The 14,261-nt window shown below is 42.3% G+C and overlaps 1 protein-coding gene across 1 annotated transcript; it reads right to left on the reverse strand.

The window, feature by feature from the left end:
- Window positions 1–1,786: 1,786 nt before the first annotated feature.
- On the reverse strand, window positions 1,787–13,699 carry TRAF6 (TNF receptor-associated factor 6, E3 ubiquitin protein ligase). The gene is made up of 6 exons (XM_010151570.1): window positions 13,404–13,699; window positions 7,195–7,345; window positions 6,460–6,618; window positions 5,416–5,487; window positions 4,000–4,077; window positions 1,787–2,668 (listed from the first exon to the last, which is right to left on the reverse strand). The coding sequence occupies exons 1-6, from the start codon at window positions 13,697–13,699 to the stop codon at window positions 1,787–1,789; spliced, it is 1,638 nt and encodes a 545-aa protein (XP_010149872.1).
- Between the last annotated feature and the right edge of the window lie 562 nt (window positions 13,700–14,261).

Raw genomic sequence — 14,261 nt, forward strand, 5'->3', positions numbered from 1 at the left:
CCAACTAACAGGCTCTATCTGCAAAACAGATTTTACTCATTTGGATACGATGAACGAAGCGGTAGGTTGGGTCCTGGAACGTTTAATCGCATGCAGGTAGGCAGAGTATCCTCAACGTACTATAGCAGGCTCTCAATAGCGTCGCATATATTAAGCATATACCTTGTATATATGAAGCATATGCACTTTCCCCACAGATGATCCCCCCTGGATTGGGTTGATAGGCCGAACAGTTGGAATATGCTTCAGTATTTAAGTCACAGGGTTGGTTGGAGAAATAACATACGTATGCTTGTGTACAGCTTAGCTCTCTCTTCGGTATCAGACCGTGTACTTACGTTAGGGGATGAACACAACTTTTTTCTTCTTTTAAAGACAAGATTAGAACTTTAGCAGCAGCACGACAAGTTAAAATTTTCAGCACCAGTGAACTTGAACTCCTCGTCTTTGCCTGGTCAAAACTGACATTTACACGGCAAACAGATAATCAGGACATAAAATAATAATACCCGCAACATTAGGAAGCTCATGAATCCTTCACACAGTGAATCTAGTGTTTGGTAAATGAGCCACCATGGACACCAGGTTCTTTTTCCTTAGAGCAAAAAGGATTGAAATTCTTCCTCACACTGCCTGATAACACCATTTTCTTCTACTCCAAAGCGTCGAGGGTGGCCCAGCTCTTATTGTCCAACGGGACAGGAAATACCTGCGACAGCCGGATGTCAATACGGCCAGCTGTCTGCTGAGAATTCACAGGACACAGTACAGGTCACATGTCACCCAGAACACCACGAGATCTCTTGAACAGATGCAGGTCACGAGTTCAGCTGTGCTACAAATCTAGGTTTCAACAACAGCCGACCAAATTCTGCATCACCCGACGTCGTTGGGGCATACCTTCGCTCGTGCTTCCACTCACCACCTGAACGATGCCCAGCGCCAGGGAGATCCCACCAGCACAACGGGATCTCACTCACGCGCTACACTGCTCTCTGGTGATGCCGACTGACGTTCTGGTCCCGGAGCACACGCTTACAAGAAGATTTATCACAATAAAGACAATTAGGGGGGCACTTGCAGACCACGTTACATGTGTTTCTTCAGTGAACGCAGCTCAGGGTCCTTCAGCCTTCTCCACAACGCTGCCACGTGTCTTTTGGAAATACTAGTTATCACCTCTACCTCGACATGGAACGTCCTGAAGCCAACTCCACAGGAGGGAAGGGTCAAAGCACAGCTCAACTCCAGGTGATGTGAGCAAAGTCTAAACCCTGACTTCGGATTTGAAGAGAAGCATAGCCAAATCAAAATTCGAGATAAGTCAATACAGAGCTTGGGAAAGCTGAGACAGTTTTTATGAAAAACAAAGAAAAATGCTCATCTTAATTTAGCTATTTCCCTGCTACAGTATCTATTGCAAGGCACTGAGGCAAAAAGATTTACAGGTCTTTCCTGATACGACTTAAATTTTACCAAACTGAGATGTACAGGTACTTCAACAGGATTTTCCTGTAGGCAGTTCCTTTTTGATAACAACACTTCATTTAGTTAGCTTGCTACAGATGTAGCTTATCACTTTAATAGAGAACCATACCAAATATTTGAGCACATGACCTCAATACAGGGAAAACCAGTATACCAGCCACCGGGTTCTATTCAGGTGAAGATCAGCTATGTTGACAACCATGATCTTCCACAAACGCAGCATGCGTGGGCAACGAAGCACGCTTGTAAGGTGAAAACACGACCAGTGGCTCCATCCTTCTGGTGAAGGCTTTCTGGGCTACATAGCTCCATCAGTGCTGCGAGCTTGAAACCCTTCTCTGCGGAGAGTGTTTAAATCTAGACGCGTTAGAACCTCACAGCGCACCAGAAGGGTATCGTCCTTTACGAAGGTTCTTTGTTTCAAGGTTTGCAGGTGCATGAAAGTCACGTAACCAAAACCTTTTGGATTGCGGTGAATTGTTGGTCTCTGGAAGGCTAGTAACTCTGGCTTGGCTTCCATTACTTCTTCATGGTTCTGCCTTTCGGGGCCTTCTGACTGATCCAAAATAGAAAGTCGTATAGTGCCTTGGAAAGGCCAAGGCAGGTGGCTGTCATACTCTCCCTGCATCGTGTGGACGAACAGAGATATAAAATTAGCACAGCGCTGAGCATTTGGTAATTGGATATGCAGGCGCAAACACAGCTTGTAGCCAGGCTTGCCGGTGTAGAAGCCGGGACTGTGCATCACAACGGGTCTCTCTTCTTCCTGGGCTTTCTGAAGGCCACTGAAATTCTCAATCTTCCAGATATAAATACCATTACATTGCTGTGCCTCCATTTCTGCCATCTTTCCTTCCAAATTTCGGATAGTACGTTTGAGTTCTGCCATGTGAGTGTTCTGAGTCTCCATTTTAGCAATGAGCTCCCTGATCTGGTGATCCTGTCTTACCAGACGACCTTCCAGCTGCTGAATAGTTTCTTTGAAGTTCTCGACTTCTGGATTGCAGTCGTACGCGGCACGTGACACGTGCGAGAAGAGGGCAGGCTCGAAGGGCAGGCCATTGATGTAGGGCACCGGGTTTGCAGCCGTGACACTGATATTTTGAAAACTCTGAGCCATCATTCTCATGTGAACCTGAGTGAACTCCTGCATATGTCGTGCCAGTTCATTCCTTTGCATCTAGAATTGAAGAGATGCAGCATTAGGCACGTATGCAACGTTTTCTGCGACCACACCTTTGGTGTGGCTCTGAAGATGACCAAACTAGTTGCTTCTCTTACAAGAGGAAAACCGTAATGTAAATCAAGGACAGGTGACCTGACAAAGTAGTTCCAAACGGAGAGGCCCTCCAATGGAGGGCTCCAAACTGTTATGTCATGAAAAAAGGAGTTCAAATGCCAGCGAGCAAATACTGTTCAACTCAGAACAGTGACATGGTGAAAAGTGTTAGTGATAAACACACATTTAGTATTGTTTTCTGTGTTGTAAATGGGCACTGCATTCCCTTCACTGATTTGCTAGAATGCTCCATAACACCAATATAAATGTTTATGAAAACTGATGTGGAAATGATGGAGGCAAAAGAGCAATTTTTATAAAGAGGTATTAAACAACCAGAAATAAGAGTATTCTGAATAAATTATTTCAGAATTTAATCAAATTTAAAGCACTGTCAAGTTTTTTCACTGAACTCAAAGAGCCATAACTGTAGTAAGAACTTTGAAGTGTCGTGGTTTAACTCTGGCTAGCAAAATATCACAAAGCCGCTCTCACAAATTCCCCCTCCCCTCCTCCAGCAGAGGGGAAGAATTGGAGGAGAAAGACAAGGAAGCTCGTAAAATTTAGATAAGAACTATTTACTAATTAAATCTAAGTTAATATACACAAATACTAATACTAAGTAATTAAAATTATAGAAAATAAAACATATGATACAATACGGTACAATCATGATACGGTTGCTCACTACCCAGTGACCAGTTCACAACCAGGTGCTGAGTAATGAGAGTCAGAGCCAGAGAGTCCGAGAGCTGCAGCCCAAGAGATTCCAAGCAAACCCTTTCAACGATAGCAGCCCGGGAAAACTAAACAAACCCACCAACTCCCTCACAAACCAGCCAGCACAGGAGTTAGCAAAGCAGCTAACGCAGGAGTCAGGGAGTCAGCAAGTGTACGGGAATGAACGAGAGAAAGAAATGAAGAGAGTGATGGCTCCCAGGCCCCCTCCTCGCCTCTGCCCCAAGCATGACGTACTATGGAATTAAATACTCCCTTGGTCAGTTTGGGTCAGGTGCCTGAACTGTGTGTTCCCTGTGCTGCCTGTAGCCAGGCAGCGAGAGCTGGGAACGCAGCTGCAGGATCAGAAGCGGAGAAAGACCTTGAATTCAGTGCAGGCCTTGCTCAGCGCCAGCTGAGAACTTATCAGTGCTGCTCTCTGCATCCAGGAACAGCTTCCTAGAAGCCACGGTAAATGCAGTTAACTCTTTCCATGATTCTGATAAAAGTCTTACCTTTTCAGGACACCCAAAGGCACTGTAAAAACACGGCACTGGGGCAGTTGGACAATCATTGTCATAATGGTTAGGCATCTAAAACAAATAAAGAAATTAATTTTTCCATCAAAAGTATTTTCAGAACATCTTAAAATAAGGCTGAATGGACTCTGAATAGGTACCTGAAGTCAGATCAGTTTATTGTGATATAATTTCTGAAGAATTCTGGAAGTTTTGAACAAAAATGTGAGCTGATGATGAAAATTCTACATCTTTCTTGTGTGTACTTTAACATTTCAGTGCCTTTGCTCTTATGTTAGCATCACAAAGCATTCGGGTTTCCTTGATGGAACAAATGCCTTTTATTTCTAGCCTATCCTCAAGCTAGATCACAGTATTTCCTTCCCTTCTGAAGCACTACCTGCACACACTTTTGTGTCTCTCCATTATACTCTCTCGAAGTCTCAAGTTACTTCAATTTTTCTTATGGTCCATGTTTACCGGACTCAATTATCTCACTGCTCTGGATGGTCCCTATCCATCTCCACCTCAGAAGCTGGACAGTTTCAGCTGAGGCCGTATGATCCCTAAACAGAGCAAAGAATAACTGTGGGTTTCACAGGCAAAATACCTGTTAACATAACGCAGTATGTTTGTCTTGTTTAAATATTATGATGAAGTAAAATACAAACTTAATACAGGTCAGCCATTAGTTCCAAACCATTACCCATTTTAGCATTCTCTGTTCCCTATTTTTGCAGTTCGTTATTCTACCTAATGACAGATTTTTGCCTTTTTCATTACTGACCTCAATGCTGTTTTTCAGACTGTTTGCCCAATTTGCCAATATCATTCTTTATTTTAACCCAGGTCATTAACACAGTTGCCATCCCAGTCAGAGATAGGCTGCAAATTAAGTAACCTTTATCGTTTTCCTGTCAATGAGCACAGAAGAAATAATAGCTACTATGACAGTAATGGGCAAGCAGAATTCCAGCCAGCACACAGAGTTCAATAGTGAATTATTTACAGCTACTTTCCAACAGCGGCTTTCCAATTACAGATACCGTCCCTCTCCGCTCAAATCAAAGCCTTGACTTCTACCGTCAGCCATAACCACTGGCAGCTGCTTGGTATTCTTTAACCTCCATTCAAGATCAAAAACATGCAGCAGGGTCCCTGTCGAGAAGCAGTACAGCTAGACAATGTGATTTGCAGCCAAAAATCCTACAGAGGTTTACCAGACTGCAATTGCAAGCTGGAGCAGCATTTAAGAGGGTATTACACTTGCACTGGATGCAACGTTTTCAGAGAGACGCAGGGAGAGATTTATTAGCTAGCAGACTAACTGTTTCTTCAAGCTGAATTTCAGACTAGAGCAGCAATGTAAATAGAACACGTCTAGATCAAACACAGGGAAAGGCAGTCTCTTACCTGCTCTCTGATGAGCATTGTGTTGCAATATTCACAAAATACACTGGCGAGCGGGCAGGTTTGGTCATGAAGCTTAGTTATCAGATAGGAAGGAAAGAAACAATACAGTTACACAATTTTTAAAAATGCTCATCAGCTCTGATGAGGTGGGAAATTTTTAGTTACGTTTCAAATTTTGCATTTAGCTGTATGCAACTGTGAAACAAAGACAATCCCCTTACCCTGAATAGTATGTTTTCTATAATTACTGTTTTTTCCTGGGCTCATACAAGAGATTGATGAAGCCGCAGATATTTTATTTTCTAAAGGTCCTGTGCTCCACAGGCTGATTTTTTCCAGAAGGCTCTGAAATTCATGTTCAATTGTAGTGAAACTATATTAAAGGGTTTTTTGTATTGTTGGACTATACGAGATATCTTTGTCTGACAATTCACAATATGGTATCAAAAAACGAACAGCCCTTGAGGTAAAACACATCCATACACAGATAAAGAAATGGAAGTTCAAAAAGGAAAGGATTCTCCTCAGTATCATCCAAGTAAAAAAATGCAAAGCCAGAAGAATTCAGAAGTGACCTTGGTCTTGTGTGTTAGCAGATATCCCCAAAACATGCATCTCCTGACACATCCTTTCTGCCAGACATGAAAACTGTCAATGTGGGATAATGCTCTGTGCGTAACTTTGGCAGCGGACAGTGGCTTCTCTGATGGCAAGGCCGAAAATCAATGGTTCTTACACGTCTTCACACCACACTGTTCCCAAGAAGTTTGTATTTAAGTACAGTCATAGAACGGTTTGGGTTGGAAGGGACCTTAAAGACCATCTAGTTCCAACCCCCCTGCCATGGGCAGGGACACCTTCCACTAGACCAGTCCTCTCCATGACTTTTGACTGTTCTAGACTAATGTCCTGAGCCTGTAGCTTCTCACCTGTGTGGCACAAAAAGCTCTTATAGACCAAAATCCTTCTATTTTTTTTAAACAGATCATGCATTGTAACGAACCCAGGTGAATGAGTTTTCAAACTGAGTCTCCTGCTACATACCTCTTTATCTTCGTAGGCCATAGTTGTGGCACAGTTTGGACAACAGACTTGACGCCTTGGACACTCCTGTGTCATGTGCTCTTTCAGATGGTTCTTCTGGAAGGCTCCTTGGCACTGTGGGCATTCCACAGTGGAAAAATCACACTGCAGCTGGTGGTCCTGAACAAGGACAAAAGAGGGATTTGATACTACAGACAGGTACTATTGTCTCATCTGTTTTCAAGACAAAGCACAGTGTAAGAGGAACAAACTGCAACTTTCTCCTTCCTGCCAGCAACTCCTTACACACCTATGCTGACTTTACCAATGGCCTGTTGTTACTGTACCATTAAGATCAGGACTTCACATATTCAGAACTATAAGAATGGTCTCAGGTAAAAATTCAGCTTTATCTTTATCTTTTTTAGTTTCCAAAACAGTAATTTCAACTAATATCTCTAGCTGTTTGAGGGAATATTAAACCAAATTTTAGGGACTCACGTAACGTACAAGCATAGCCGATCAAAAGACAAAGAATGATCCTAAAGAGAAAGCTGTGTAAGTACAACTTTCATGCACTACGATGTTCACTTGAGAATCACCTAATCACATTTAAACCCATGAAAAATCAAGTATGCATAGCTGTAGCCTTGCATGAACAATGCATCAAAGCAGCACAAGCAGGTATCATGTATGACCATCTGTGTTACTTGTCCATGAAAGCACGGTTCCGTATTTTCAAAACTTAAGTCTCACCTCTAAATGCCTCAGCTCCATCTTCATACTGCAGCCCTTGTTGGGACACTTAACCATTAGCGAAAGGATTTCCCGTTTAGCAAAGTTGTCAGGAAAAAGTTGATTTTCAAGCAGAATTTCATTGTCTACTGGACATTTGTGACCTGCATCTCTGCAATGCAGAAAAGAATGGAAAAAGAGATTCCAAGTTTCCTTTGCTCTTCATTTAAAATATTTTTTACACTAGCAAGACATTAGTGACCAAATGATAACACATTAAGAAAGTCTTTGAAAACAATGGCATATACGTGGCAATTACTAAAAAGTATGCAAGGCACATCAGAGAAATTGAAAAAACACCAGTTTCACTTGAGGTGGCATGACTGTGATTGCAGCACTTTTCTAACTCAACAGTTTTTATCTGGACAAGTGCCACGCCAGATACTCTGGGAATGAACTAGAGGAGGATGTAAAGAAACCAAGAACTTATGGTCCCCTTTCTGTAAGTACTTCACATAGCTCAAACATCAAATAACATTTCACATACTATTTCAAAACAATCTTTTAAAGATTCTTGGACCTGCTCTCCTTTCTTTCTCCCTTTATAAACAGCCAAGATAATCACAGCTGAGAGAAAAAGCTAAAGCCTATTTTTTTTTTCCCCTCCCCAGATTCACTTCATCTATTTGTCATTACTTTTCATATAGCCCATTTTGCTGTTTCTGCTGTACAAGCCTTTAATCATCTGGTCATCCTTCATTTTGTTTATTTCTACAGCAAAGAAGGATGAAAAAAACCTCTGTACACAAAAATTACTGTGCAAATGGCACTGGATTTGGAACTGGGTATTGTGTCTGAAGCCATTTTAATAGCAAACAGACCAGAGGTCAGTGATAACTGGCAGAAGTTTGGAACCTGGTGGTGGACACAAGCAACTCGCACAAGAGGACTAACAGCCTCTTCCGCTGTGTCGGGTTCTGTCTACCTGCATTTAAAGACAAGAATCATTTGAAATTGAGTTAAAAAGGGATCACCCCCACCAAATGTTCTTTTAAACAACTACCCAGTCTCAGCTCTTCTTTGAAACCGGTAGGTCAGCGTATCGACTCAAGAAACAGGGCAAAAGAGGGATCACAGGCTCTGAGCCGACACGCTGATGGAAACAGCAGTAAAACGGAAAAGAGGCACAGGGCGGAAAAATGTCAGAGTGCACTTGTGGTGCGAGAAACCAAAGGCCAGATCACCGTCACTGCCTGCAGGCGTGAGGGGAAGTAGAACCTAGTGGGCTGTGGAGACCATGAGGGAATGTGTTCCTTGTTGGAAAAGGAAATAATTGCTCAGCAACTCCTTCATCAGCAACGCTGCCAGAGGAAGTGGGGGTAAAGTTGAGGCTTCAGAAGGAGACAATGAACTTCCTTTCCTAGGTTTTGCTCGCAAGAGCTAGCTTGCCCCAAGTCGGAGAGTCAGAAAATGAAGTGGAAAAAAGAAAATACCCAGCGTGCTGTTTAATTCATAGCTGCCTGAGCTACAATCAGCGTGCTGATCTTTGTCACGACGCAGAAACGCTCCCTCACTTTGCAGACAGCCTACAGGAAATCAGTTTTCACAGGTATAACTTCGTTACAAACACCCTTTTAGTGCAGTGCAATGACACTTCAGTAGGCCTGCTGATAAGACAGAAGCCTTATTTCTGCACAGACAAGCTAATCATGTATAACAACATCCAGCAACAGATTCATTTTAAAAAATGATTACCAGATCCCCAGTTTAAATAACTAGCAGCCAAAGGGTAAATAGGAATGAATGCCAATTTCCCAATGAGTATAGTAATGAAAGAGCAGTGACGTACTGTCGTATATTCAAGAGACTTCAGACACCATTTAAAAGTTCTGGCATTCTGTTTAAAAGACTGCCTACATTAATCCACGAAGATGTTGCTATACATTTCCTATCACAGAATTGAGTTTATGCACCTCAGATCTAATTTACATGACAGTGGAGGCTTTCCTAAACTGGGATTATCACACTGGGCTGTGCCACCCACAACAGCATCTGTGAAACACTTATCTTCTGCAAAGCACAATGAATATCGCTATAATTCTGCTTGAAATGAAAATGTAGGTATGGAAAGTAAAGCCAGAATAATTTGGTTGGAAGAAAAAGCCTGCTCTGTGATTTTAGCAACTGAGCAGTTTGACCCAGAAGCTAAAACACTTGGCATACACTTTAACTGCAGCCACACCAGCTGTTTGATGAACTGCAGCATCCGAAGCTCTCCTTGCTGTCCCCTGTCAGTTCACAATCCAGTTTTTCTGATATGCAGAGGTTCTGATATTTGCCAAGCTCTACTGCAAGCTTTAACTTAGCTCTGACCTAAGATACAGGAGAAGAAAGACTGGAGTGAAATTTAATTAGCTACTGTTATCTGAACTAAAATTTCTAATCAAGTACTTTGTAGGCAGTAACGTCTGTGAACTACTACTTGTAGTTACTTTGGTAGATAAGCTTCTTTCCCACCATGACTCAGGGCACTTCAGACAGCTTTATTTAAAGATGCCAAGACTTACCAGGAGGCAAACATTTCCTGTGATCAGAACCATCTGGTCTAATCATGTCCTTCACGTTGTAAGATACAAGACTCCAGTTTTTAAAAAGTTTAAAAAAAAAAAAAAATCTTTCTAGTTGCAGCCACAACTTTTCTATCGTGGACAACTATGTTTGTCTGTGCAAGACACAAGAAGCAATTCCTGAAAAACTGCTTGTCCGTCCTTGACCATTTAAAAGCCTCAATCTCTGTGTTCACTTGAGCTAGACAGTGGGGAAATGAGGAATAAACAATCAATTTTTTCCTGCTCAGGCTGAGACAATGACTTAATTAAAAAAAAAACCAAACAAACAGTACTTGGAGAGTGTAAAAACCACTTTCCATTTTCATTTGAGTTCTGCAGAAGCTTCTCAATGACATCAATCAATAGTCTAATGTAGACACTACATACTCTAAATGAATATTACACTGTAGACACTACATAGTCCAAATCAATAGCTTGATCAACGGATCCCAATTAAGCATGCAATTCAGCCCTCCAGGGATTCAGAGGGGTCTGGCACTTTAAGCTGTCTGCTGTGCTTTCACAAGCATTCACTCCAACTGCACTCCAAAGACAGGTTTCAGTGGGGAATGGGGGAAAACATTCACTATCGATGAATCATCTGAAGTATCACAGTCATGACCTGTAGTCTCCAAGATGAAAAATCCTTTCCACCTGTGATAAGTATTCACTGAAACAGTCAACACCGTCTAAAGAAATGAAGTAAAATAGGGAAAGGCTGTAAAAGAAGCAAAAACTTCTGGTCATTGAAACTGTTTGCAGACTGCGCAGAGCCATTGCTCTGTTCATTTAAAAAGGAAGAGAAACCATTTCCCATGCCTGGGGTTTAAGAAGGAAGTTTCTCTACCTGCTACGATACGCTGCCTTCTCAGCCTGGGTTCGCTGCAGTTCCTCGCTCGGCCCTGCGGTAAACTCTAACCCCCGGCCGTAACTGGGCAGCTCATCAGCAGAAGGCTGAGAAAACAAGAGCACTGTAGCTAGCTGTTAAGGATCCAAAAGCCTGAAAACGAGACACCCATTTTTGGTAATTTTTATTTTAGTTTTCTCCCTCCCCCCCCAGTTTTCAACAGAGGAATTCTGTTGCCTTTGAAATGATGGGCGAGTGGACATTTCTGAAGCTCAGAAATACTTCAGTACTGACTATTTTACCCTCAGGATTTATACACTTCACACTCCCATGAGAAGGTTTAAAGATTCCTTTTCTTTCTTCCAGAATTAAAGAAGAGTAAAAAAACTTCTCCTGCCAACAAATACAGCCAGCTCAAAGTGAGCAAGTAAGGAGTTCCAAAATTTCACGGCCGTTATTAGTACAAATGTCTAACTCAACGCTTACAAGCACGCGTGAAATTACATACGTTAACTTCTAGAAAAGATTTAGGTTGGAATGTTCAAAGCAAAGGCCAGAAAGCAAAGTCAACTGCTTGTGCCTAGGGAACTGGATTCCAGTCAAAGCTGACAGGTTCAGGTTTGGGATTTTTTTGCCTTCTTCCATGCACCCAGCTGAGTGATGCACTGACGTACTCTTGCAGAAGTAGGAACACTGCAAACAGAGCAAGGGACTGAGGGAGCAGGGTTATCCCGTGGTATGGTTAGTGAAGAACTGACTCTCTCTCTCAGCTTCCTCTGCAGAATCCACAGAATCTGCTTTTCACGGGTGGTATGCTGCATTTTGCTGCTTCTCTGTATCCAGAGAGTGTGGCCAGCAGGTTGAGGGAGGTGATTCTGCCCCTGTACTCTGCTCTGGTGAGACCCCACCTGGAGTGCTGCGTCCAGCTGTGGAACCCACAACATCAGAAGGATATAGACCAGTTGGAGTGAGTCCAGAGGAGGCCATGAAGATGCTCAGAGGGCTGGAGCACCTCTGCTATGGGGACAGGCTGAGAGAGTTGGGCTTGTTCAGCCTGGAGAAGAGAAGGCTCCGGGGAGACCTCATTGCAGCTTTCCAGTACCTGAAGGGGCTACAAGGAAGCTGGGAGGGACTTTTTACAAGGGTCTGTAGTGACAGGAAAAGGGATAACGGGTTTAAACTGAAAGTGGGGAGAGTTAGATTAGATATCAGGAAGAAGTTCTTCACAGAGAGGGTGGTGAGGCACTGGAACAGGTTGCCCAGAGAAGCTGTGGATGCCCCATCCCTGGATGTCTTCAAGGCCAGGCTGGATGAGGCTTTGAGCAACCTGGTCTAGTGGAAGGTGTCCCTGCCCATGGCATGGGGGTTGGAACTAGATGATCTTTAAGGTCCCTTCCAACCCAAACCATTCTATGATTCTATGATTTTCTTGATAATCAATTTGCATCATTTTCTCAGAAATACTGATGTTAACTAATGTTAACAAGAACCGTGCTGCAAACACACATCATAAATTTCTGCGCTTTCTAGAGAGGAAAATAGCCTACTCTTTTGCTATCACAAGTAGGGAACACAAAATTAAGCCTGAATTCTCACACTCGGCCCCAACATCTCCCTCCTTGCTCTAAAAGGATGCCATGAAGAAAATACAGTATCATCAGATAAAACAGCGACGACAGAAGCTACAGAGAAGCCCACAAACCCCACAAAATATTGTATTCAGAGAACATCGTTGCTGGCATACTATTCCTTTAGTGAGCTACAAATGAACCATGGAGAAAAAGAAACGGAACAGAACTATGGACAAACGGTATGGAAAAGCAATCAAGAAAGCAGTTTCCGTTGTGCATTTAAAAATGAATGCCTGGAAAAACAATGCTGTATAGTAACACTGAAGACAGTCTGATGATCTTTACACAAAGGAGTGCAGAGTAAGGTTGGAAATTAACCAGTTCTATATGTAGGTCACACAGAATTAAATATTTAGATTCCTACCCAACTACTGTGACATTTGAAGTAAGTGAGCAATTGATAAGAAAATATCTGGCTCATGCTGAGAAGGAAAAACCCTACAGCACAATATCTAGCCTTCTATCCATGTGTTCCAATACTCACTGACACGTGTGGGACTGTATTCCAGGTTTGAGGGAAGTACACCCTACCAGTGTACCTTCTGCCTCCCCTTGCCCTATCAATCATTCATTTCTATGAGCCCAGCCTGTTCTTGTCTTCATATTTCACTCCCACTCCCCTATATGACACACAGTTCCTCTCTCAACACATTGTTTCAGACTATTCCCTCATTACATGCTCTCTTCCAGCTCAACAAGGAAAGTGATTTCAAGTGAAGAGCTGAAAGCATGAACTGCTGTATCTCCACCAAGAAACAATGTTGTCTGTATTTGTCTGTAGTTACGGAGAGAAACAATCACTGGGAAAAGACATGTTTTAAAATCCTGGGCTGAAAATGGAATTTGGAGGATTTGGCTACCTTTTCTTTTGTTATTATTTAATGTTTACTGAATTGAATTTTTAGGTTCATAAGCTGAGTAAATTTGTATAAATGGCAAAACACCTAAAATACAAAAATGCTCATGCAACCTCCAAACTCATGGCATTTTGGCCTTTATTAGAATGCATCATTCCCAGAGTTCTATTAGTACTCACTGGTAATGCACCTTAAGCAGTACTATTCAGTTTACATTGCCCTTAAACTGCTCTGCTTTGGTAAGGGAATTTCTTCTTAAAAGCCACTTCCATGAATTTTCCTTTACCTTATTGATTTGACAATGCAGCCTTTGCAGAAACGGTGTCCACAAGGTGTCTGCACCGCTTCCCGAAGAGCCATCAAACAGATGGGACACTCATATTTACTTTCCAAGGGCGGATCGAACTCCACATCATATCCTTGTGTTTCCTCTGTGAAAGAGCTTGGAGGGTTTCCAGTCCCACTGCTGACGCTTACGCTGTCTTCCTTCGCTCCGACGCTGCAGGCACTGGCCATGGCTGCACAGCAGCCACCTTCCATGTCTCGGGCTCCACAACTGCTGTCACTATATAGCAAGCTCATAGTAACTGATCAAGTGCTGCACAGGAATGCTCTGCAAGACAACAAAAAGATGTGCTAATTTAAAACATACCAAGACTTTCCTTTCTAGTCAAGAACAAGTATAATTACAGACCAGAAACACTGGAACACTGGTGCAGATTTGATTCTACTGAAAATCACTGTTTTTGCTCTGTTATCCATCTTTTTTTACTTATCTTGTGATACATAGGAAAGAGCACTGCATCCCCTCAGCCTAATTCAAACACGCACACACACTCCCCTTTCTGTACTCTTTTTCAAATGACTACCTAATTTTTCTAAAAGAGGAATACTCTTTATCCTTCCTACGTTTATGAAAATGCCTCTTTACCTCTTCTGTATTATTTACCTCTAAAGCATTCAAATATAATTTCCATGAAAAATACAAAACCAAGTTTTATCGGATGACAACAGCTCAATTTAATATTTCCACTGCAGTGAATAAATGTTATTTAACATTTTCTGTACACAGCGATTCACAGCCCAGGCTTCCAATCAGTTTAGGTGCATGGCCGCAAACAAAGTGCAAGTCCGAGTACCCAAA

Source organism: Eurypyga helias, unplaced genomic scaffold (assembly GCF_000690775.1).
Source record: "Eurypyga helias isolate BGI_N326 unplaced genomic scaffold, ASM69077v1 scaffold30295, whole genome shotgun sequence".
NCBI classification, from domain to species: domain Eukaryota; kingdom Metazoa; phylum Chordata; class Aves; order Eurypygiformes; family Eurypygidae; genus Eurypyga; species Eurypyga helias.